Raw genomic sequence first — 25,854 nt, 5'->3', positions numbered from 1 at the left:
GGACTCTTGTAAGCAATGACTTCAACCAAATATGGAATATATGCTCGTGGTTTTGTTCTTTTGACTTGATGAACTGCCTTGAGCTCTTCTTCCATAAGCTTTTCTAGTTCTTCTAATTCATTGTCTTCATTAATTGTGAACACCTCTTCTTGAACAAGAGCTCCAACAGTGTTAAGCAATGGACGACCAATGATAATTGGAACATCAGGATCTTCCTTCATATCCAACACTACAAAATCTATTGTAAAAACAAATTTTCCAATTTTTACTAGAATATCCTCCACACAGCCCCAGGGCTGTGTCACTGAACTGTTCGCCATATGAATAGTCATTCTTGTAGTCTTCATCTTCTAAATTTCCAACTTCTGATAAAATGAATAAGGCATCAAATTAATGCTAGCTCCAGAATCAGCTAAAGCATTAACCTTCATTTTGTTACCAAATTCACACGGAAGAGTGAGGCGTCCAGGATCTCCCATCTTCTTAAGTGTCTCTCCCAACACAGCTTTTGAGCATTGCTCACTTAGAATCACCTTAGAATGCTTCTTTAATTGCTTGTGAGTGTCTATCAAGTCTTGCAGTAATTTCTGATGCTCGGGAATTTTATAAGGACTCGACAAAAGGAGTATTAATCGGGATACCCTTCACGTGCTTAACAAACTCTATATGCTCTCTTTCCAGTGAACTAAGGGCAGCTCGGGAGGGAAAAGGCAAAGGCGGCTGATGAAACGAGCAAGCTACAAAATTTTTCTGTTCATGACGGGCCCACGTCATGAACTTATATGGTTTACGTCGTGAATTCTTCAATTCAGCAGCATCTTGATTTTCGAGCTTGGGCTTCTTCAACTTTGGATCGGGCTGCTGTTGTTCAACTTCTAAGGCTTCTAAGAACTCAGAGATGGTCTCTTCTTCAGTATCTATGGCCATTACATGAGATTGGGCCTTTGTTTCGGGATTTTTCGGGCACAACTTCTCATGAACCAGAGTGGCTAGTTGACAAAGTTGTACTTCAAGGTTATTGATGGAGGCTTGCTGATTCTTTATTAAAGTTTCCTGTTCATTAATAGCAGAATCAGTAGCATCGTGTCACTTTTCCGAAGCTTCCATAAACTTCATCAACATGGTCTCGAGATCGGGTTTCTTCTCAGCTGGTGACTGCTCCTTTTGATAGAAGTCTCGACCTGTCTGCCTATACTTCTCTTCTTTTTGCGTCTTATACTCTTCATATGGCAGCCACTCCTTCTTTGGTTTCCTCCAGTCTTCATCAAACTTATCCCCACTCGAGTAGCACACTTGAGCTTTTCTGTGCCCAAACTCATCTAAATTGCAGTCCTTAGTCAAGTGTGGACCACTACACCTCTCACAACCCACTCTTATGGCATGAATTGAGTGCTCCATTTTGATGGGGTTTAGCCATAAGAACTTTCCTATGTGCGCATGCAAAACCCTAATGCTTGGATCTAGGCTTTCTAATCAAACATGCTTTGAATCCAAGACTTCTAATGACTATTTAGGTGTAATAACAATATTGAAACAAATCTAAAATCATACCTTTGAATTCCTTGTTGATCTTGTTGTCTTGGAGCTTCTAGAGTCACAATTGTCACTCCTCTAATGGCTTACAAACACCAACTAGCAAGGTGGATGATTTGGGAGAGAGGAGAGGGGAGCAAATCGGCCAGGGTTCTCTTACTTTAGATGAAGTATCGAATTCCTTATGCCATAGGGCCTATTTATACTTGTAGACTCCTTAAGGGTTACAGCTTAAACCCTAATTGGATAATCTTCTCTTAAAGCAATCCAAATCCATTCCTTAGATAGCCTTGGACGATTTTAAGCTATCCTTTAGCTTCTAGAATCCGTCCACCCCTATCCAATATGGATTTACAGTCTAAATTTTAACTATCAAACAATTGACAGTTTATACCCTTTTATTTAATTAATCTCTTTAAGTCACCAAATTAATTCTAATTAATTTATGACTTATATTAATCAAATAACAATATATTATTCTTTATATTATTCTCATAATATATTAATAATATTTACTCTCCCATAATAAATCATCCTATCAAGTTTCTATGGTGAAGGCAACCCAAAAGGACCATGCACAACCGAGTCAAATACTTCCCTAATATAGTTGCAGCCTTAGACACTATTCCAACAGTCTCCCACTTGGATAAGTCTAGCAACTATATGTACAAGTACAATTCGGTTTGCAATCGTGGCTCTCAAAGACGCTGTCAAACTCTGATCTAATCAATTTTGTCCTTTAGATAAGGGATCGTACAGTCCTCTGTTAGATATCATGCCGACAATCCTATGGAATGATTAGTCAAGAATTTAGGTTTCTCGATCTCTGATTTATTTGACATAGAACTTAATCGAACACATCAATTCAGTTCTGACCGGGCCCGGCACATAAGTCAAATCAAATCATCGAGCGGCCGAGATATCGCTTTTACCTTATTAGGTAAAAGTTACAGATAAACTTCGACTTATATGCATTTACTTATTTAATAATCAACTATACACAACAATGCGTTTTATAACATTGAGTTACCAATGCGTTTTCGCATTATCAATGTACAATCAATTAACAAATAACAAACCATATATCTAGGTTTTAAGACTATATGATATTATCGTCTTGCGATCACCCTTTTATATCATATTCCATAAGGTGATTCCAGCAAGCGTGGGTTTGTTCCAATGCTCAAAACTAGTTCATAAGCACTCATGAACGTTGTAGCAACCCTTTGCTATGTCTAACACCATTTAGACAATCTACATTCCAATTCATGACAATCTTCATTCATATCTACTTCCAACATATGAACGATTGTGGACAATTTGAACAATTCGATTATTCCTAATAAACTCAATTATTCTGGAAGTCAAAACATGCAAAGTGCAACAATAGTTAAACAATTAACATAAGACAGTAACATTACTCATAAATAAAACTCCTTTATTTAATCATCAAATGTTAATTACATTTATCCGTTACACGTTTCTAGCACTATCTAATCTATGCTAATATCATCCTTCAGCCCAATACTCCTAGCATGCTGCAAGTGCTTAACCCTACTCAGTCCCTTCGTAAGCGGATCTGCTGGGTTATCTTCTGATGATATCCTCTTCACTACGAGTTGTCCTTCTTCTACACGATGTCTAATGAAATGATATTTTATGTCGATATGTCGTGATCTACCATGATCCCTCGGTTCCTTGGTCAAGGCAACCGCTCCTTCGTTATCACAGAAAATCTCCATGGGCTCCTTTATGGCAGGTACAACTCCAAGATCACCGATGAAGTTCTTTAGCCATATTGCCTCCTTCGACGCTTCGCTCGCTGCAATGTACTTTGATTCGCACGTCGAATCAGCTACGGTTTCCTGCTTGGAACTTTTCCATGTCACTGCTCCTCCATTCAGGGTAAAAACCCAGCCCGACTGCGAAAGATAGTTGTTCCTGTCGGTTTGAAAGCTGGCGTCAGTATACCCTCGCACCTTCAAGTCATCACTCCCTCCGAGGACTAAGAACCATTCCTTTGTCCTCCGAAGGTAATTAAGGATATTGTTCACCGCAATCAAATGTGCTCTGCCATGATTCCCTTGATATCTGCTAACCATGCTCAAAACGAAGCCTACATCAGGGCGAGTACAAGTCATAGCGTACATGATTGAGCCAACTGCGGAAGCGTATGGAACTCGGCTCATTTCTGCTATCTCAGCTTCGGTACTCGAACTTTGAGTCTTACTCAACTTGGCATTACTTTGTATCGGTAATTCTCCCTTCTTCGAGTTTTCCATACTAAAACGTTTTAGTACCTTCTCCAAGTAAGTATTCTGACTAAGTCCATTTAGTCTCTTACTTCTTTCTCTTACTATCCTTGTTCCCAAAATGTAAGAAGCCTATCCAAGGTCTTTCATAGCGAAGCACTTCCCGAGCCAGGACTTAACCTCCTGCAGAGTCGGGATGTCGTTTCCTATGAGTAATATGTCATCGACATATAGAACGAGGAAGCTTACTATACTCCCACTGGCTTTGACATATACACAAAACTCATCTTCGCTTCGTACAAATCCAAACTCTTTGACTTTCTCATCGAAGTAAAGATTCCATCTGCGAGACGCTTGCTTAAGTCCATAAATGGACTTCTCAAGCTTACACACTTTATCCGGATGCTTTGGATCCATAAACCCCTCTGGCTAAGCCATGTAAACATCCTCAGCCAACTTTCCGTTAAGGAAAGCGGTCTTGACATCCATTTGCCAAATCTCATAATCATGAAATGCGACAATAGCTAGCATCACTCTAATAGATTTAATCTTCGCAACTGGTGAGAAGGTCTCATCATAGTCAACTCCGGGAGTTCGAGTAAAGCCCTTCGCAACCAATCGCGCTTTATATGTGTGTACGTTTCCATCCACGTCGGTCTTCTTCTTGAAGATCCATTTGCACCCAACGGTCTTACGTCCGGGCACATAATCAACCAAATTCCAAACTTGGTTATCATACATGGATTGGATCTCGCTATCCATTGCCTCTTTCCATTTCGCAGACTCCGGGCCTGCCATGGTTTCCTTATAGCTATTAGGTTCACAAAGATTTATTAGTGTACCATCACTAATATACGTGTCCCCTTCAGTAGTAATATGAAAACCATAAAACTGGGGTAGAACTCTAACTCTATCGGAACGTCTAAGAGGTAAGGATTCGTCAATCGGTTCAACCGGAGTTTCCTCCTTGGGTTGAGTGCCAGCGGTAGAGGTTCCTTCATCTATCGACTCTTGAATCTCTTCAAGCTCGATTTGCCTCCCACTGTCTCCTTGGCCTATGAGTTCTCGCTCTCGGAAAACTCCTCTCCTCGCAACAAAGACAACATTGTCCTTCGGTCTATAAAAGAGATATCCAAAGGATGTCTGCGGGTAGCCGATGAAAATACATCGCTCACTTCGGGGTTCGAGCTTGTCGTGAGTATCTCGTCTTACGAAAGCCTCGCAACCCCAAACCTTGATATGTGCCAACGAGGGAGCTTTCCCTGTCCACATCTCGTGTGGTGTTTTGGCAACCTTCTTAGTAGGGACTCGGTTAAGGATATGGGCGGCAGTCTCTAAGGCATACCCCCAAAAAGAGATAGGTAGTGAAGCACGACTCATCATAGAGTGAACAATATCCAATAAGGTTCGATTACGCCTTTCTGCCACACCATTCAACTGCGGTGTCCTAGGAGGCGTCAATTGCGAAACTATTCCACACTCCTTGAGATAATTGTGGAATTCAAGACTTAGGTACTCTCCTCCTCGATCGGATCGAAGCATCTTGATTTTCCAGCCCAATTGATTCTCCACTTCATTCTTGAACTCTTTGAACTTTTCAAAAGTTTCTAACTTTTGCTTGATTAAATAGATATACCCATATCTACTATAATCATCGGTAAAAGTCACGTAGAAGCGGTTCCCACCCTTCGTGGTTGATCTAAATGCTCCACATACATCGGTATGTATTAAGTCCAATAGACCCTCACCCCTTTCACACGTACGCGTGAAGGGTGATTTAGTCATCTTTCCAAGTAAACAAGACTCGCACGTGTCATCTTCCCTAAGGTCGAATGACTCCAATACTCCATCCTTTTGGAGTTGGGCTATGCGTTTCTTGTTGACATGTCCAAGACGACAATGCCACAAGGATGCTTTATCCATACTAGTGGAAGAATCTATATTCAAAACATCATTTGCTAAGTTATGAACAATCATAACAGTTTCATAAATTCCATTACATGGTATAGCTTCAAAGTAAAAGACACCATTTAGATAAGCCAAAATAGAACCATTCTCATTATTAAAAGAAAATCTAAAACCTTGTCTATATAAACCATGAAATGAAATGATGTTTCTAGCCATTTCTGGCGAATAGCAACAATTGTTCAAATCTAAACATAAATTATTCCTAAGCACTAAAGAATACACTCCAATCTTGATCACAGGCGGCGATCTTCTGTTCCCCATGATTAGATTGATTCTTCCTTGCTCCACATCCCTACTTCTTCTTAGTCCCTGCACATTAGAACAAATGTGATAACCACAACCGGTATCAAGAACCCAAGAAATAGCATGATTAGAATCGTTAGATTTGATTGTATATATACCTGCAAAAGATGGCTTGATCTTTCCTTCCTTGATGGCTTGCAGGTATTCCGGGCAGCTTCTCTTCCAATGTCCTATCTTGTGGCAGTGGTGGCACTCTGACTCCTTCGGGTTAGGGCAGGGCTTAGCGGGATCAACTTTGGTCCCACTAGAATAGGCACCATCTCGGGCTTTAACCTTGCGATAGTTCTTAGACGAGGCCTTCCTCTTCTTTCCCTTTCCTTGACCAATAGCCAAGACAGGAGCAGCGGGTGGATTAGGAGTTGGTGCAACAGACTTGTCTTTGAAGTTGCTCTCAGCGACCCTCAAGAGACCTTGGAGTTTGCTTAGGGTGACCTTCTCTTTGTTCATGTGGTAGGTCATCCTAAATTGATTGTACATCGGAGGCAAAGAGTGAAGCACCATGTCGATCACCAAGTCTTCCCCAAAGTTAACATTTAACCTGCGAAGGCGGTCGACATACCTTTGCATCTTTTGCAGGTGCACGGTAAGAGATTGTCCATGACCCATCTTAGCGGAAATCATGGTAGTGAAAATCTCATAACGCTCTTGTCTCGCGTTTTGGTGGTATCTCTCCAATAAGTCTTGATGCTTCTCGTATGGGTACATGTCCTCGTAGGACTTTTGGAATTCGGAGTTCATGGTGGCTATCATGATGCAATGTACCTTCGTTGCATCTCGCTCATGAGTTTCAAAAGCGGTGATTTCAGCCGGAGTAGCGATTTCAGGGTTGATCTTCTCATCGAGGACATACTCCTTATCCTCATAGCGAGCAATGGTGCGAATGTATCTTATCCATTCGCTAAAGTTCGTTCCATCGAAGGTGACCTTTTGGCAAAGGCTCATCAACGTGAAAGAACTAGCAGCAGCGTTGTTTGCGTTTGACATCTACAAATAGAAAGGACAAAGATAGATTAGAATATGAATCCCAAATTATCACCCAATAAGAAAAATTAGGGCTAGGATCCAACAATAACATTTACATATGAGAAAAGGGATGCCGTAATCTAACATGCAAATAAATTGAAGGTAAGTGAATGACGATTCACCAATTCTCCACCATAAAACCTAACTATTAGTTCTAAATGTATTGAGAATTCCTAGGTTCGGATGAGATTCATTGAAACTATGCAATGACATGTTTAAATCTCGATATGCCCCTCTAGTTTGTGACTAGGATACTGAGGATCACAAAGCGGGTGTGCATTACCATGCAAATTCACATGGTGCCTTCATTGTAACGATCACCTATTCGATGTGCCGGTAAACCACACACGCTCCATCGAACTATGATAAACAATGAATCACCCTTTGCCACCTTTTCTTAGAACCAATTAGTGTGCCGGTAAACCACACACGCTCCACTAACTTCTTAGCAAGGGTGCAAAGTGTAATTTCATGGGATTGCATCAATTCACTTTTCCTAAAGTAACTAAGATTAGGAAATTATAAAATATGTGTAGTTACTTTGTATTTCCTATTATACTTTTAATGAAAGGATGAGGTTGCCCTATCCTACCCGTTCGGCTAACGACCCTCCACCGATCAAGCAAGCGGTGGGTGTGAGTGTACACCCATTAAGCGCCATTTTATAGGCTGCAACCTTATACCCACCTTATAGATCGGCTTCGTGAATGAGGCCTACTAACGGTAAGACTAGCATTTTAGTTATACATACATATATATATATATATATATATATATATATATATATATATATATTAATCTTGTAATATTATATTAGTATAGGGTTGTATTTTAAACATTTTAAAATCTAGGGTTTGAAATTTAAATTGTCTGAATTAAAACTTTTAATTACAAAATATAAATTTCAAAACTTGAGGACAAGTTTTAAACATTTAAAACATGGAGGATCAAATAACAAATAATTTCAATTAACAATTAATTTCCTAGTTATCTATATTTGATTTATTCAAGATTTCTTTCAAGATAATTACCAAAATAATGAAAATAATTAATTAATTATCATATAAGGAAATTAAATATTTTATTAGTTGATAAATATCTTTAATTAGATCAAGATAATAGTCATATATATCAAAAATCGGATTAGGGTTGATCTAATATGATTAAGGTAAGTTTCCATAAGATAATCATGAAGAAATCCCGAATCTGGCCATTCCTGATGCTTGGACTCGCCGAGTGCACCAAGGGACTCGCCGAGTCAGGCCAACTCGCCGAGTCCACTATGGAACTCGCCGAGTCCATGACTCAGAAACACAAAATCGAATTTTTCAGTTTAGTTTCAGACAATTAAGCAACAATTTAATGAAAACCAAGCTAGGCTTTGATACCACTGATGGGTTTTAGCCATAAGAACTTTCCTATGTGCGCATGCAAAACCCTAATGCTTGGATCTAGGCTTTTTAATCAAACATGCTTTGAATCCAAGACTTCTAATGACTATTTAGGTGTAATAACAATATTGAAACAGATCTAAAATCATACCTTTGAATTCCTTGTTGATCTTGTTGTCTTGGAGCTTCTAGAGTCACAATTGTCACTCCTCTAATGGCTTACAAACACCAACTAGCAAGGAGGATGATTTGGGAGAGAGGAGATGGGAGGAAATCGGCCAGGGTTCTCTTACTTTAGATGAAGTATCGAATTCCTTATGCCATAGGGTCTATATATACTTGTAGACTCCTTAAGGGTTACAACTTAAACCCTAATTGAATAATCTTCTCTTAAAGCAATCCAAATCCATTCCTTAGATAGCCTTGGATGATTTTAAGCTATCCTTTAGCTTCTAGAATCCGTCCACCCCTATCCAATATGGATTTACAGTCTAAAGTTTAACTATCAAACAATTGACAGTTTATACCCTTTTATTTAATTAATCTCTTTAAGTCACCAAATTAATTCTAATTAATTTATGACTTATATTAATCAAATAACAATATATTATTCTTTATATTATTCTCATAATATATTAATAATATTTACACTCCCTTAATAAATCATCCTATCAAGTTTCTATGGTGAAGGCAACCCAAAAGGACCATGCACAACCGGGTCAAATACTTCCCTAATATAGTTGCAGCCTTAGACACTATTCCAACACATTTGTGTCAACCTCCGGTCCATATTATTTAGCATAGCCATCATGGCTGCTATTTCTTCAGTTTGGGCTCCTCCACCGCCTTTGATTCCATCTTGCCTAGGGTTATGGTATTCGTGAGAGTGCTTCGTGAATTCTTCAATTAGCTCCTTGACCTCCCTTGGATTTTTCTTTGTCAAAGGTCCTTGAGATTCAAGGAGTTGTCTTGTCATAACGTTGACCCCATCATAGAAAATCGACATCTCTTGTTGCACATTTAGATCATGTTGAGCGCAATTTCTAAGCAAGCCCTTGTACCGCTCCCATGCTTCGTATAATGACTCCCCCGGCTGTTGCAAAGTTGGCTATTGCCTTCTTGAGTTTAGCTATCTTGGATGGTGGGCAAAACTGGTCCAGAAATTGCTCACGCATTTGAGACCAAGTGGTGATTGTACCCTGTGGAAGTGATTTTAACCGCTCTTTAGCAGCTCCCTTGAAAGTAATGGGAAGCATCCTAAGAAAGATGGTGTTTCTGTTGACATTTGGGACATTGAACTAATCCGCAATGTCATTGACTTCATCTAAATGCTTAAAAGCATCCTCATGATCTTTCCCAAAAAATGGGATATCCTTCAGTGCAGTCAAGATGTGCCCCTTCAGCTCAAATGTGGCAGTGGCAGTTATTGCGGATTGGACTAAACCGGGACCTACATCTTCTCGGATCCGCTTCTTGTAAGCTCCCATGGACATCTCTTCAATTGCTGCCATCTCGTTCCTTGGCTCGTTCTCGGGTTCGCTCGTCTGTTCTTCAAATTCAGGCTCGGTATCGTATTCGGATTCAGTTTGGACGAGTATTTGATCCAAGTGTTCAAGCTTGCTCTTGTTCTATGATGATGAGCTTGACTCTCCTGTCTTCTTTCCCAACTTTCTTGAAAATGCTGACTTTAATTCTTGCAGTGGCGTCTTCTTATCAGTCTTCTTGTGAAGTGCAGCTTCTGGATCTTCAATCGGTGGCACCAAAGGTGTGGTAGATCCTCTGGTCATGAATTCCTATAACTCGAGAAAATAAAAACGTAAAACTGAACTAAAATAAGAAAATACTAAAAAGTGAAAATTATAGCTCTCACGTTGTGAGTTTATAAAGCCCACGTTGTGAATTCTGTGACAGAAACAAAAATCAAAATTTTTGTTAAAATAGTATGCTACTAAGCTAATAAAAATAAATAACTAATTAACTTTTTACAGATTTTATCCCACAAAAAGGGTCGATTAATCTAATGCAACTAAATAAACTAATAAACTGGCCGTTCCCCTGCAACGGCGCCAAAAACTTGATGTGCACGGATGTACCCACTAATTTTAGTATTTATAACCTAACAAACTTAAACTAACTATGCACTTATAGGCAGTGTACCTAGTCAGATTATAGTATAGCTTGGGTAAGTCGGGTGTCGATCACAGGGAACGGTGTTACTAATTAATCTACTTGCTATCAAATTAACCTAATTATTAACAAGTTTAGAAAGGGTTTTACCTGATTTTACAAGTTCAGACGAACTTAACTCAAATTCAATCAATAAGTAAAAACACTCTTGTCTAGTTTGAATCCACTTCGTCCTGATGGCTAGCTAATAATTATGGATTATCAAGTTGGTTTTAATTGTATTAGTAATTTAAGTCTAACTTTACCAATAATTAATTAATTCATGTCAAACTATGTATGGTCACACACAATTAAACACTGAACCAATTATGAATATGAATATGCTATGTAAGATTTATTATGTAAACGTAATTATAGTCACAATCCATGTTCTCTAGCACAGCTAAGTTTATTTACTCTAGTTACTAACTAAGATTGGTCAATCCTAGCTCCAACAATTTAATGTTCACTAAATCATTAGGTAAACAAGTTCATGCAGTTAATGGTCACTAAGCTACATAGAACATGAAATTAAGCAACTAGAGAAACAAACACAACCATGCTAGGTAACTATAAATCAAACACAAGCAATTTACCAACTAAATATGTCCATATAAAATTAAGCTATTCATAATTTGGAAGCTTCATCTAGCTAAACAAGAGTAGCTAGATTCAGCTGCTCATAATAGCAACTAACACACTAACACAAATCAAAGTATAGTGAAACATGTTCCTAGGGAACAAATAAGTAAACTAAATTATGGACCTTCACTCTTTTGGTGTTGAAAACCTCTTTCCAGAACCTTTCTTCTGCTGAAAATCGCCTTCTGAGCCCCTTTCTCTAGCCAAAAGTCCCTCTTCTTCGTAATGGTTAAGGATATATATAGTTGCTGATTTTAATAATTCACGTCGTGAATAATAAGATATTCACGTCGTGAGTTCCAGGTAACCGTGCCCGTCTAGGATCCCTTCACCCGCGTACATATCTTCTAGAACTTATTCTCACGTCGTGAATCTTCCAGTTCTCACGACGTGAAGACGCTTTTTCCTGATTTTCTTGTCCTTTAATCTTTAAACTCCCAAAGTTTCTTCCGTTAACGTTTTTAGTCCCTTTTCTTCAAAGTGTCTTCTTTTTTTTGCTGCAAATAACATTTAAGCCCATAAGTATCATTATTCTCAGCAAATTACCAACTTATATATAAAAATGTACTTAAATATTGTCTAAAAATAGGTATAAATATGGCAATATCACATTCACAAAATCTTCTAGCATATTGGCTTACGTTTTCTGTGCTTAGAAACGTAAGTGTCCACTTGGATTATCCTAGGATGAATTTCTTGTAACCTAGGCATAGGGTAGAAATATCAGTTCGGAAAGTGGTATCACGATCCAAATTGGTATCCAGATCTGCACCACATACCCTAATTATTCCTACAATCGAACTGATATTTTATGTTTCTGGAGATGGGTGACTCAATCCGTGAGATGACCATTAAGTTTGCCAAGTTGGAGAAGTTTGAAGACGTTGATTTTAGGCATTGGAAGAAAAAGATGCACTTCATGCTGACCACTCTGAAAGCAGCATACATGCTGACTACTCCAAGACTAGCAGAGCCTGCGAAAGGTGTTGTTGAGATGGCTGAAGAGACAAGAAAGAGACAAAAGTGGGACAATGATGACTACATCTGCAAAGGTCACATTCTGAACGATATGTCTGATGCTTTATTTGATATCCATAGTGAAGCCTTGTGTGCCAAGGAGTTATGGGATACCCTTGAACTGAAATACATTACTGAGGATGCTTCTAGAAAGAAGTTTCTGGTTAGTGACTTTAATAATTATAAGATGGAAGATTCAAGGTTTGTCACTAAACAATACAATGAACTCCTTGGCATATACGGATAGTTTAAACTGCACAAAATGAATATGGATAAATCCATAGTTGTGTCCACTATCATTGACAAACTGCCTCCGTCTTGGAAAGACTTCAAACATAAATTGAAACATAAAAAAGAGGAACTGTCATTGGTTCAACTTGCTAGTCACATTCGTATTAAAGAATCTCTTCATGCGAAGGAAAGTGACAAATATGAAAAAAACCCAAAGGAAAAGTTGAACCTGGATAGCCCTCGGTTCATATGGTTGGAAACAAACCAAGGAACCAGAACCACAAAGGACATGGAAAACGTAAGCAGGAACATGTCCCAAGCAACTCCAACAAAAAGACAAAGGATCTGGTTTGTTGGAGGTGCAATCAAGTTGGGCATTGCAAGCGTGATTGTCATGTGAATTTGGGCAACAATGGTGCAGGAAACAGTGGAACCAATGGGAAAGTGAACGCGTCTTCGGCCCAAGTTAAAGGAGGTCAGTTTTTGACTAAATTTGATAATTCTAATCAAAATTATGTTTATTATGTTTCATTTATCCCAAAATCATTCTATGTGCTGGATGATGATGTTGCTTGGTGGATCGACTCCGGAGCAACGAACCATGTATGCAAGGATAAACGAATGTTTGAAACTGTGACATCCCCAAAATCTCGGCCAGAAAAGACCGATTTTCATTTATGCTTTTAAATATTTTCAGAGTAAATCCTTTTGATTTGAAAGAGTTGCGGAATTTGTTCCCAAAACAAAACATGATAAAATAATATTTATCAAAGCATTTCATCAAGAGATGCATTTCATTATATAATCAAAACTCGGGATGTCATGTTTCGATACAGACCATAAAGCATAAACGATAAACATTACAAGTCATTCAACAAATATATACATATACAGACTTGTAAACAAAACAACAAGATGATCCATCCATCTTACGCCCTTGTGCCACTTCCTGTAATACAAATAAAACTGAGTGGGTCAGGCTTGGGATCCTGGTGAGCATATAGGGTTTTCAACCCACAATAAATAAGTTATATTTAATTTCACCAACCAATCACTATCCCGATTACCCATTCCCGTTATCCTCACTTTACGTCCCTAAAACAACTATCTCAAGGGACCTAATCTAGGATTTTCATCGGGACGGACATCACTGCGAAGGGGTTTCCTCAACAATAGATATCCTAAAGGCAACCATGAGGGGGATAGAGTACACCGGTGAACACATCGTTCACAACACCTACAGGTTATGAACCTGCTAGCGTTCCACTGGACTGTCTAGAAAGAGTCCGTGGTCGTTATCCATACTCCGCTGAATAACTAGATCAACAACAACAACAACATCGAGGCCTCTCATCTGTTTATTACACACCAACTATCTACCCATGTTCTACCCAACATATTAGTAGATAAAAATATATATTTTCATACGTAGTTTAGAAACCTGTATATCATTTTCATTCAATATATATATTCCTCATAACAGATGAGGCATACCACATAACACGTATTCCATAGAAAACAATTCAGATCTATGAGATAGAATAAAGTGAATATCCATTCACGCATACAATCACAAAATATACACATAACAAGTATATCATATAAAATACTTCATAGTTACTCGTTAGAAGAAAGTAACTATACCCTCACACATATAAACCACAATTTACTTAATACACTCAAACCACATTTGTATTATTATCGTGTTTATGAAAGGTAGTATACACTCACCTGATCAGAAGATGATCGGACAGCGCTACGGCTTATAGAAGTAGTATTCCTCAGCAGATCTCCTCGAAAATCGAACTTCTCGCGGGCAGAGCTTCGACACGGGAACCGCGCTTCTCGGGATCTTCGGGATCTCGGAACTTGCCTCGGGGCTAGAGTATGATACCGGGGCTTTGGGGTAGCTTCGGCACGAAAAACGATGCAAAAGACTAGAGAGAAGAGAAGAAAATGAACAAGAAATATGGTTGTCTTCGGATCCTTTATATAGAGGCTGGAGCCTCGGAGTACACGGGGCGTACAGGCGTACGCAGCGCGTACGCGTCCGAAATCGTCATTGCATGCGTCATCCGAAGTGTCGACACTATCGGAGTTATGCGATAGCGTAACCTCGTACGCTGGGCGTACTCCGGATTACACCGGTGACACGGCTTCGGATAATGCCTCCGATTTTGAATTAAATAAAAATACAAAATGATTAATAAACTTCGGAAATTCATAACTTCTTCATACGAACTCCGTTTTCGACATTCTTTATATCCACGGAAAGGTGAGACCACGCTCTACGACTTTCGTTTAGACTCCGTCGGCTAATTTTGACTTTATTTTTATTAATTATTTTTAATAGGCCGCGACAGAAACTTTCGTTATAAATTCATAACTTCTTCGTTTGACGTCCGTTCTCGCCTAACTTTTTATCGCTTCGATACCAACAATGAGATCTTCGATTCTCATTTAGATTGCTTCGGCTAACAACCGCTCGATCTCAATTCGAGTATTTCAGGCTGTATACCGCTAAGCCGGAACTTCGATAAATCATAACTTCCTCATACGAAGTCAGATTTGGGCGTTCTATATATATTCGGAAACCTCGTTTCGACTACTACAACATTAACCAAAGATATTAAGTTTATTTTACACTTAATTTTTGACGCTTATTTTTTTATTCTTAATTAATAAGACCACATAATTAAGCAATTAAGCACAAAACACATAATACTCAAATAATACATTCTTATTATTTCAAAATGGGTTACAAAGGTTAACCTAGACTATTATATTGCTAAATATGGCAAGCCCGGAAACACAAGCGTTACAGAAACATTAACTCCGCTTGAAGATGGGTCGGTGCTGAAAATGGGAGACGATTCTTTTATTCCTATTTGTGGTTTAGGTGTCGTGTGTCTTGAATTTACTTCTGGAAAGACAATTAGGTTATTTGATGTTTTGTTTGTTCCCAAGATTCGCAAGAATCTTGTTAGCTCTAGTTGTTAGAATTCTGATGATTTTAAACAAGTTATTGAGCCAGATAAGTTTGTTTTGTCTAAGGGTGGAGTGTTTGTTGGCTTTGGATATTTAATTAATAGAATGTTTCGCTTGAATATTGTTGACAAATTATTACCTGTTCAGAATTCTACATTTGTATCTTCTGCTTCTAATGTTGATAAATCTATGCTTTGGCATGTAAGATTAGGTCATGTCAACTTTAGAAGGATGCATGAGATGTCAAAAGATGGATTAGTTCCAGCCTTTGATATGACATCTGATAAATGTAAAACATGCATGCTTACAAAAGTAACAAAACAGCCCTTTCCTAGTGTCACTAGAAATTCAACTGCTTTGGAACTTGTATATAGTAACCTGTGTGATTTTCATTACACTCCTTTTTTGGGATATAAAAAGTATGTAGTCTTTTTTATTGATGACTACACTAGGTTTTGCTATGTGTATTTGTTGCACTCTAAGGATGAAGCCTTAGATAAATTCAAAATATACAAAACCGAGGTGGAATTGCAATTGGGCATTCCGGTTAAATGTCTCAAGACTGATAGGGGAGGTGAATATATGGATCCCATATACTTCCAATCAGTGGGTATCATTAATGAGACCACGACACCTTACACGCCTCAACAGAATGGCATTGCTGAACGCAAAAGTCGAGTTTTAAAAGAAATGGTAAACTCGATATTGTCTTACTCGGGATTGAGTGAAGGATTCTAGGGAGAGGCCATGTTAACGACCTGCTATTTGTTAAATAGGGTTCCAAATAAAAGGAAAAAACAGTCCCATATGAACTTTGGTTCAAGAAAAAGCCGAATTTGAGTTATTTTCGGGTTTGGGGATGTCGAGCAGTTGTAAAACTTACTGAGCCGAAAAAGAAAATTATGGGAGAACGTGGAATTGATTGCATATTCATTGGATATGTTGAACATTCCAAGGCATAAAGGTTTTATGTAATAGAACCTAATGACTCGGTTTCGAGTAACACTGTTATCGAATCACGCGACGCAATTTTTGATGAGATGAGGTTTTCGTCGATTCAAAGGCCCAAGGATCTGACGTTTGATGCTAATAAAGAGCAAAATTCAGAAAGTCAAGATGGTGGTATCGTGCAAGAACCACAAGATATTTGTAGAAGCAAAAGAGGTCAAATTGCGAAAAATTTCGGATCCAACTTCCAAACTTCCAACTGTACTTGGTGGAAGGTTCAAGGGATGAAATTAATCTTGAATACTCTTATTGATATAGTATTGAAGATGATCCTAAGACCTATCAAGAGGCCATGGAGTCTCATGATGGTGCCTTTTGGAAGGAAGCAATTGATGATGAAATGTCATCAATTCTTGAGAACAACACATGGGTGTTGTCTGATTTGCCTCTGGGTTCTAAACCACTTGGTTGCAAATGGATTTTAAAAAATAAAATGAGTGTTTAATGGGACTATTGACAAATTCAAAGCCCGGTTAGTCATTCAAGGTTTTAGAGAAAAAGCCGGTATTGACTATTTTGATACATATGCTCCAGTTGCACGTATTTCTACTATTAGATTGTTGGTTCGTTTGGCAAGTATCTACAATCTGGTTATTCACCAAATGGATGTGAAAACAACATTTTTAAATGGCGATCTTGACGAGGAAGTTTACATGAAACAACCAGAAGGTTTCATTATGCCCGGTAAAGAGCATGTGGTTTGTAAACTTGTCAAATCTTTGTATGGGCTGAAACAAGCCCCTAAACAATGGCATCAAAATTTTGATGAGGTGATTTTGTCTTTTGGTTTCAAAACAAACCAATGTGACAAATGTGTTTATAGTAGATTTGATGATGCTACTAGAACTGGAGTGATCATTTGCTTATATGTAGATGACATGTTGATTTTTGGTACCGACCAAAATCAAGTAGATGAAACAAAGAAATTGTTGTCATCCAAGTTCTCCATGAAAGATTTAGGACATGGTGATGTAATAATTGGAATAAGAATTAAGAGGACGAACAAAAGATTGGCAATGAATCAAAGTCACTATATTGAGAAAATTCTCAAGCGGTTTAATTTTACCGAGTGTTCTCCTGTGAGTACTCCTATGGACCCAAGTGTGAAATTAATGCCAAATAATGGTGTTCCCATTTCACAATTGGAATACTCTAAGGCTATTGGTAGCTTGATGTATGCCATGACAAGTACCAAACCTGATATTGCGTTTGTTGTGGGTAAGTTGAGCATGTACACTAGCAATCCTAGTTCTCAACATTGGCAAGCAGTGAATAGAGTGTTTAAGTATCTCAAGGGAACCATGAATTATGGTTTGAGTTACTTGGGGACTTCTTCGGTTTTAGAAGGTCATTCAGATGCAACTTGGATTACCAACATGGAGGACCATTCCTCAACGTCTTGTTGGGTATTCTTGCTTGGGGGAGGTGCCATTTCTTGGGCTTCCAAGAAGAAATCTTGCATTACAAACTCGACAATGGAATCTGAGTTTGTTGCGTTAGCAGCTGTTGGTAAAGAAGCAGAGTGGCTAAGGAATTTAGTCTATGAGATTCCTTTGTGGTCTAAACCGATATCACCTATTTCTATCCTTTGTGATAGTGCTGCCGCTTTGGCTAAGGCATATAGCCAGGTTTATAATGGCAAGTCTAGACACCTAGGTGTTATACATAGTATGATTAGAGAACTAATCATGAATGGTGTGATTTCGGTTGATTTTGTGAAATCGCAACAAAATTTAGCAAATCACTTGACTAAAGATCTGACAAGAGACTTAGTGCACAAGTCTGTAATCGGGATGTAATTAAAGTCCATTTAATTCTATAATGATGAGACACCCAATTCCCTCCTAATATATTGTTAGGAGTTAAATTCAATGTGGAAAGCTTATACTTATAGATTGGAACACATAAAGTATTCATCCCAGGTATGTGTTCGGTTCTGCAAGTTAGTCAGGTTGAAGTTTAACTTCTTAATAATTCCTTTGATAAATGTATGTGCAGATACATGGAAAGGAGTTACTTACGTGATTGTGAAGTGTAGTCCCATTTCAAGAGGTTGTGGACTTGACCTTGATACGATCATGAGAGGATTGGGACACACGGCTTATATAATAGTGTCAAGTTGTATTATGCTAGAAATTCAATAAACTAGTATGTATTTTACTTTCTGGTATTCAAATGGGTTGATGGGTTTAATTCTTAGAACACCCTGATTCTCGAGTATTTGCAAGTGTATGATACTAAGTGGAAATTCAATCGTTTTGATATTTTCATTATGTACTGGTTTGGTTTGTTTTGATAAGGTTATGTTTGTTCAAGGGTTACACTAAAATAGGGGAGGATTGTTGGTGATTTTAGGTTCACCATGTGATTTTAAGTAACTGAAACTAACATTTGAGCTAAGGGGCTTCATAATTGACTCTAATATATATATATGGAGTAGTGCAGAGTGCACGCTTGTATAAGATCGAATTAGAAGTCGGTTCGAAGACTAGTCGGGGGTCCGGGGGAAGCGCCCCCGGGTCCGTGGTTTCCAAAGGGGCAACGCCTCTAGCAGGGTCCAAGGGGCAGAGCCCCTGGCTGGGGTCCCGCAGGGTCGAGGGGCAGCGCCCCAAAACCTCACCGAATTTTGCATGTGAGAACATAATGGAAAATTCAATTTCTTGAGGGTGACTATGGTAAAACTAATGAAACTCGTTACTTTCGGTAACCCTAATCCGGATTAACATTACTTGCTTTAATGACGGCCCAACCTTAATGAAACCCTAATCTTGTTTAATATCTAAACGACTCTTCCTCTACAGAAGAGGGTTACGATCTTAAGCTCTAGTTTTTCATCACACATTCACAAAATCCTCTAGCATATTGGCTTACGTTTTCTGTGCCTTGAAACGTAAGTGTCCACTTGGATTACCCTAGGATGAATTTCTTGTAACCCAAACATAGTGTAGAAATATCAGTTCGAAAAGTGATATCACGATCTAAGTTGGTATCTAGATCTCCACCACACACCCTAATTTTTCCTACAACAGACACACGGTGTAAGAATGCATGTTTTTTCTGGATTGATTACATATTATTAATATAGCTAAATTATGGAGTTTGGCGTGGAATATCGAGGAACTTAAGTCATTAAACAAGAACATCAAGTACTCAAAGGTGTTGTATGTTTTTTTTTTCTAAAAAATCACTTCTCTCGATTTATTGTTGCGCGATGCAGTACTTTACCCTTTGTAGCTTTTTGTTTTTCAGAAGATTTCTAACTTAAAAACTGATGTGCGTGTGCTGCGTGGCGCAACACTTGACCCTCTGCTTCAAACATTTTCACACCTTACTTTAACTTATTTCAGAAGTCTGCAGATGTTAAAAAACAAATAGATTTTTTATTACATGTTGTAGCCGTTTGGTCTCCGTCTTGTACTACATAAGGTTGCAAAAGTAGTCCATAGACTTCAGACATTTTGGTTTCGAAAAAACAGAATGGTACCAAAGTTGTTACCGATTCTCATAATAAGTTATTTTTTCTGAGGAACAATCATAAACTCAAGTTGGTGTCGTGTTATTATTTTATGGATTGCATGTTACGATTATTTATATTGATAAATTTGTGTGAACTTATATTAAAATTAAATTTTGTATGTCGAATTTCATTGTTGGCAATCAAGATATTTTGTATTTAATTATTAAAACAAATCGCAGTCGTACCTCATTTGCATTATATATATTATATATGTTGATTCATAATAATAATAATAATTCAGTTTTTAAATACTCGACTTAATATTTTGTCATGTGGTTGATATGCACCGTCCTAATATTCTTATCTATTTGTTTTTTTTTTTTTTTTAAATCCATGCGATATTTGAGAAAAGATCTTTTAAACATACAAAAATATCAAGATTCACGATTACCGTAATATCAAAATTAAATATATAAAGAGAAGTATATTTAATATTGGATATTCAGTTGTTCCATACAAGTCAATAATGCGAATACAGTCTCTTATGACGCTTGTACAATCGTCAAAAAAACAAGGATAACGTATGGATTTATGTGCAGAAATAGTTTTTAACAAGTTGTGTAGAGTATACATATACGATCACCGCTTTCTTTGTTTTCCTCTCCTCTCTAGAAACCCAAATGAATTATTATTATTATCTCCATCCGTTTTATTGTTATCTCAGATGCTCATGTCGGAATTCCCTCTTACTCCGGCCACTTGTTTATTTTTCCGATAAGAACAAGGTTTTTTCTACTCAATCTCTTCTCCTTTAATTTCTTTTTATATTCTTGGGTATTTTTTTTCTTAAGATGACATATGTATTTGTTGAAGTCCATGTGGGATGATGAATACTATCTGCAAATTTTTTTGATACTTGTTAGTGGATGGGGATGGGTTGTTCGATTAGGAGAAGGGTCTTTTTCTGATTTCTCTTTTTGGGAAAAATTTATAGCTGGGTTTATGTTACTGCAAATGGAATAATGCAGTCACATTCACAGTTTCAGTTCTTGGAAAGAAGCTATCTTTCCAGATAGGATAAAAAGAAATGTGTATTTTTGAATATTCAAAGGTTCAATTTGTGTTAAAGATGACAAATTTATTCACTAATCAAACGACAGAATCTATGTGGATTGATGGAATTCCATGTCAAAAAGTTATATTCTCTGTTTTTTTATTCGGAATCTACATATATATTTACCCTCAAATATATAACTTTTATATTGTGGAAACAGGATTGTTGAGGATAGTGGATTAGATAGTAGCTATGGGGCGTTTCACATCCATGTTTAGTGGGCTAACAAGATCGTTTTCCACAACAAAGAAAGTGAAGAGTTCAGGGGATCACGGTGGAAAAGAGACATCAGAAACCATGGTAAAAGATGCAAAGAAGAAGGATTTGATCTTAAGATCTTCTGGCTGCATTAACGTCCATAATTTGGCTTCTGTTTGCTCCAGAAGAGGCGAAAAGGGGGTAAATCAAGATTGTTGCATCGTATGGGAGGTATATATATATATATATATATATATATATATATATATATATATATATATATATATATATATATATATATATATATATATATATATATATATATATATATATATATATATATTATTTATTATTTATTTTTTTTCCAATCTTTATTATCGTAATTATCCATTGACTTAAAAACTTCATTTGTCACTCATGGGTGCAGGAATTTGGAGGACAGGAAGAAATGACGTTCTGTGGGATTTTCGATGGTCATGGTTCATGGGGACATTACGTTGCAAAAAGAGTATGTGAATCGATACCTTCAACATTGCTATGCAATTGGCAAGAAGAGATGATGCAAGTCGAAGCTTCACTTGACTTACAACCTGTTAAAGTTAAAAAGCTCGACAGATTCCATGTATGGAAGAATTCTTTCATAAGGACTTGTGCTTCTGTTGATCACGATCTACGAGAATGCCGTAAATTTGATTCTTTTCATAGTGGAACCACTGCTTTAGCTGTTGTTAAACAGGTAGGTTAGGTAGACTTGTTTTGTATTTATTGATCTCCTAACTAATAACCTTCAAAAAAGATCGACGAAACTTAATTACCAATTATATATTATTATTATTATTATTATTATTGTTTTCAATCCAGGGTGAACTTCTAGTGATAGCAAATGTTGGGGATTCACGTGCAGTACTGGCTACAACTAGCGATGATGGGTGCTTGGTACCAGTACAACTTACTGTTGATTTCAAGCCAAATCTACCTCGTAAGTATCTTTAGAGGCCCTTCACTTTAAAATTATCATATGCATTCATGTCATGGAGGATAATATGATAACTTATTCATTTACGTTTGTACAGATGAGGCTGAGCGAATAGTTGAATGCAAAGGACGGGTTTTTTGTTTAGAAGATGAGCCTGGTGTGCACCGGCTATGGTTACCAAATGAGGAGTCACCTGGTCTGGCTATGTCAAGAGCCTTTGGTGACTATTGTGTCAAAGATTTTGGACTTATATCTGTGCCTCAAGTAACAGAAAGACGTATAACTAGGAAAGACCAATTTATCGTGCTTGCTTCCGATGGGGTACTTATGATTATTTCAACTTACATACGTATATACTATATTATACCGAACTATAGACTGAACTAGACACGATTGAACAAGAAAAACGATATCATCTTGTTACACCTTTTTAGATGGAAGAAAATATGTTAAGCTTTATCTATTTAACAATTGACAAGCCCAATGCTCATGTAATATATTAAGCCTTAGAGTGTAGAAATTGCTAGAGAAGATCTTAGAAAACTAATTGTCTATTTTATTTTTTGTGAATTAATTCGTGTAGGTGTGGGATGTAGTTTCGAATGAAGAAGCAGTGGAGATCGTGTCGTCTACCGTTGACAAGGCTAAATCGGCAAAACGATTGGTGGAGTTTGCGGGGCGAGCCTGGAAACGGAAGAGGAAAGGGTTTGCAAGCGATGATATCTCGGCTATTTGTCTCTTTTTTAATAATGGTTCACCTTCATCTCAGCAAATTCATCCTCTAGCTAGTAGCGACTCTTAACGATTATCTCATGTAAATCTTAATGAGATATGGTTGTTCTTATGGTGATTCAAAGCATTTTATCCAATTTCCTACAATTACGAGTTGGTATATTTTTGTCTTGCTTTTCATTAAACCAAACGACTTGAGTTGCCTACAATGTAGCATAGTTGATTCGTCGATAGATACTTACAAAAGTAGAGGATTAGAATCCAGTGTCTCATGCCGATCCACTTAGTGACAAAAATGGCTCTAATGTTAATGTATTCTTCGAAAATGGGTATCTAGGCTCACAGCTCTCATGTTGATCTGCCATCAACCATGCGTAATCTAGGCTTCCAACTCTCGTGTTGTTCCACAAACAACCACTCAATATAAGATATCCTACAATAAAACAATCATGCAATCAAAACCTATACTAGCCTACTGGCCTTATCATCATATTACAATATCACTACATCCTAACATACAAGGGATATAGTTTGTAGTACATAGTATAGTGAGATAACTCACTTGGATCGAAAACTAAATAAACCATAGCCAAACGCACAAATCCCGCAGTAACAGTCTCACGAACCGTTTGAAGGCCAAATAAAGGCCATACCTTAGTCTATAACTTTTATATCCACCAATTTGTCCAAAAGTCAAATTTGTCAAGAAGTCAACGGTCAAAGTAAAAGCCAACAACCCTAAAAATCAAATAGGCACACTAAACCCTCATACAAGAGTGTCGTGCCCAATACAAAAAAATAAATGATATTTTCAACATAAGTCGCACCACGCCCCCATATATACGCAGTATGCTTAAGGTGATATTCAACCATTTAAAAAAACCTCTTAAACCCTTAAGCCAAAGGCCAATACTTTCATATCTCGTAATAAACAATTACCTAATGGATAAACTTTCCAACTTTATCCTTACACTAGCCACATACCAACTAAAAGCTAAACCCTAGATCATAAAAGTATCCAAAAATGGCTAATTCGTCAAGCATGGAGAAAAGAGAGCTTTTTCATGCACTCTGTGACGACCCGAAATTTCTATTTTATAAGTCAACCAAACCAATCAAAGGTCCAGACTCATTCTATTGTCATTCTAATTTATTAAGTGTTACATTATAGGTTTTTGAGCCTTGTACACTTAAGAGTTGTGTGTTATGAAGTATTAGCTTGAGATCAGAAGACTGCACCCGAGCCAGGAACACCATCATGTGAGGTTCATGGTCGTAAACCTTGTTTACGGCCGTGAACTCTCTGTTTGCCGTGATCTCCTCCCTATAAGTAGGTTTTTGCTTCAGTTTTCATTCATTTCTACTCCTTCCAGCCGTGAACTTGAGTTCTCTCTCAAGTATCATCCACAAAAGGGCCTTCTATCACCTCAACAATGTAAGTAACTCACCCTTCTTCTTGTTGTTACTTGAAAGCCCTCTTCCTTTCATTTTGATTCATTATCTTCTCATCTAGAACTTCAAGATCTTCAAGGTTCTGGCCGTGAACCCTTCAAACATTCAACATTAGGCCATGAACCATTCATGTTGGGCCGTGAACATTAAAGTGGACCGTGAACACTTCATGTGTTCTTGGGCCGTGATCAATCCTTAGGGCCGTGAACCCTCATTCAACCTAATAACTTGCTTCCAACCCTCATTTGGTGAGTTGTTCTTGCATCCTAGGTTGATTCCCTCACACCTTTGTGGTTATAATCACTATTATCATGCCTATATGTATAATTATATGTTATTTAGGACTCATTTGTGCTCAGGAACTCCACTCATAGGAGTAACACTCTTATCCCAGTCTTCAATCGAATCACTCACATAAGGTGAGTTCATACCCCTATAATCTACCTTTTTAATGTTTTTAAATGCTTTTAAGGGGAGGGGGGGGGGGGTAACGCAAGTTGAACACAATTAAATTGTGTTAATATTTACCTGTGATATCAATCACATAAAAGGTTTTCTTATGCTTTTAAATATTGTGTTAACAATAAAAGAGTACCAAATACTTCCAAAATGACTTAAAGTAATGTAAACTCTTTAAATTCATGTAAACTCTTTAAAGTCATGTAGACTCTTTTTAAACACTGTTAAACTCTTTTAATATTGTTAAACTCTTTTAATACTGTTAAAGTCTTTGAAAATGTTTTATAAACTCTTTTATGTTATATTTGTCAAAATCATGTTCATATATGTCTAGGTATATAAATAAGACTTAAAGGGCTTAGGACAAATGAGTTGCCTTATTTCCTTTTCCTTGTTTGGATGTGGGCTTAAGGTGATGTTATTTGTCCGAATGTCGTTTCCTTCTTATATATATATATATATATATATATATATATATATATATATATATATATATATAAGGTTACTTCCATCAATATTGTTACCTTTGTATCACGTTGAGCAAAAGGGTACATTCATGAGAGATCATGCTAACGAACGTATGAATTATAATAAGTATAATTTATGAAAAAACGAGAAATCTATTTTTACTAGATAAGTATACCAGTTTTAAAATACTTTGTTAAGAGAAGGATATAATTCAATCTTTACTTAAAACTAGATAAACCAAAAATGTGAGATACTACTTAACGGAATAGCATTATACTTGTTATGTCGCATTTTGTAACCAAGGTCTCTTGGAGGGAGAGCAGTCATTATGTGTATAGATCTATACGAGACTGACAATCCTACATCCCAACTGTTAGCTACAGTCCGACAGACAAGCCAAGGGGTAACAAATGTTACATCAGTTTCGATGCTAGAAGATCGTCGTGTTTATACTAGTCAATTAGCATGGTTATAAC

General features: G+C 37.4%; 1 protein-coding gene and 1 non-coding gene across 3 annotated transcripts; both read left to right on the top strand.

The window, feature by feature from the left end:
- The first annotated feature begins 9,492 nt into the window (after positions 1-9,492).
- LOC145077547 (small nucleolar RNA R71) lies at positions 9,493-9,597 on the top strand. The gene has a single exon (XR_013693289.1). It is a non-coding gene; the product is annotated as a small nucleolar RNA R71 (small nucleolar RNA).
- Positions 9,598-20,506: 10,909 nt separating this feature from the next.
- Positions 20,507-23,146, top strand: LOC145073261 (putative protein phosphatase 2C 34). Of its 2 annotated transcripts, none has more exons than XM_079019816.1 (6): positions 20,507-20,764; positions 21,254-21,492; positions 21,719-22,027; positions 22,153-22,270; positions 22,365-22,588; positions 22,851-23,146. In XM_079019816.1, the coding sequence occupies exons 2-6, from the start codon at positions 21,286-21,288 to the stop codon at positions 23,067-23,069; spliced, it is 1,077 nt and encodes a 358-aa protein (XP_078875942.1). In that variant the 5' UTR covers positions 20,507-20,764; positions 21,254-21,285; the 3' UTR covers positions 23,070-23,146. The 2 variants fall into 2 exon arrangements, with proteins under 2 accessions (XP_078875942.1, XP_078875941.1); XM_079019815.1 differs by having other exon boundaries at positions 20,510-20,764; positions 21,254-21,522.
- Positions 23,147-25,854: the final 2,708 nt, after the last annotated feature.

Source organism: Lactuca serriola, chromosome 9 (genome assembly GCF_051521515.1).
Source record: "Lactuca serriola cultivar US96UC23 chromosome 9, Lser_US96UC23_V15, whole genome shotgun sequence".
Lineage (NCBI taxonomy): Eukaryota > Viridiplantae > Streptophyta > Magnoliopsida > Asterales > Asteraceae > Lactuca > Lactuca serriola.
The sequence above is the reverse complement of the archived record's forward strand: the minus strand, read 5'-3'. Positions and strand labels throughout refer to the sequence as shown.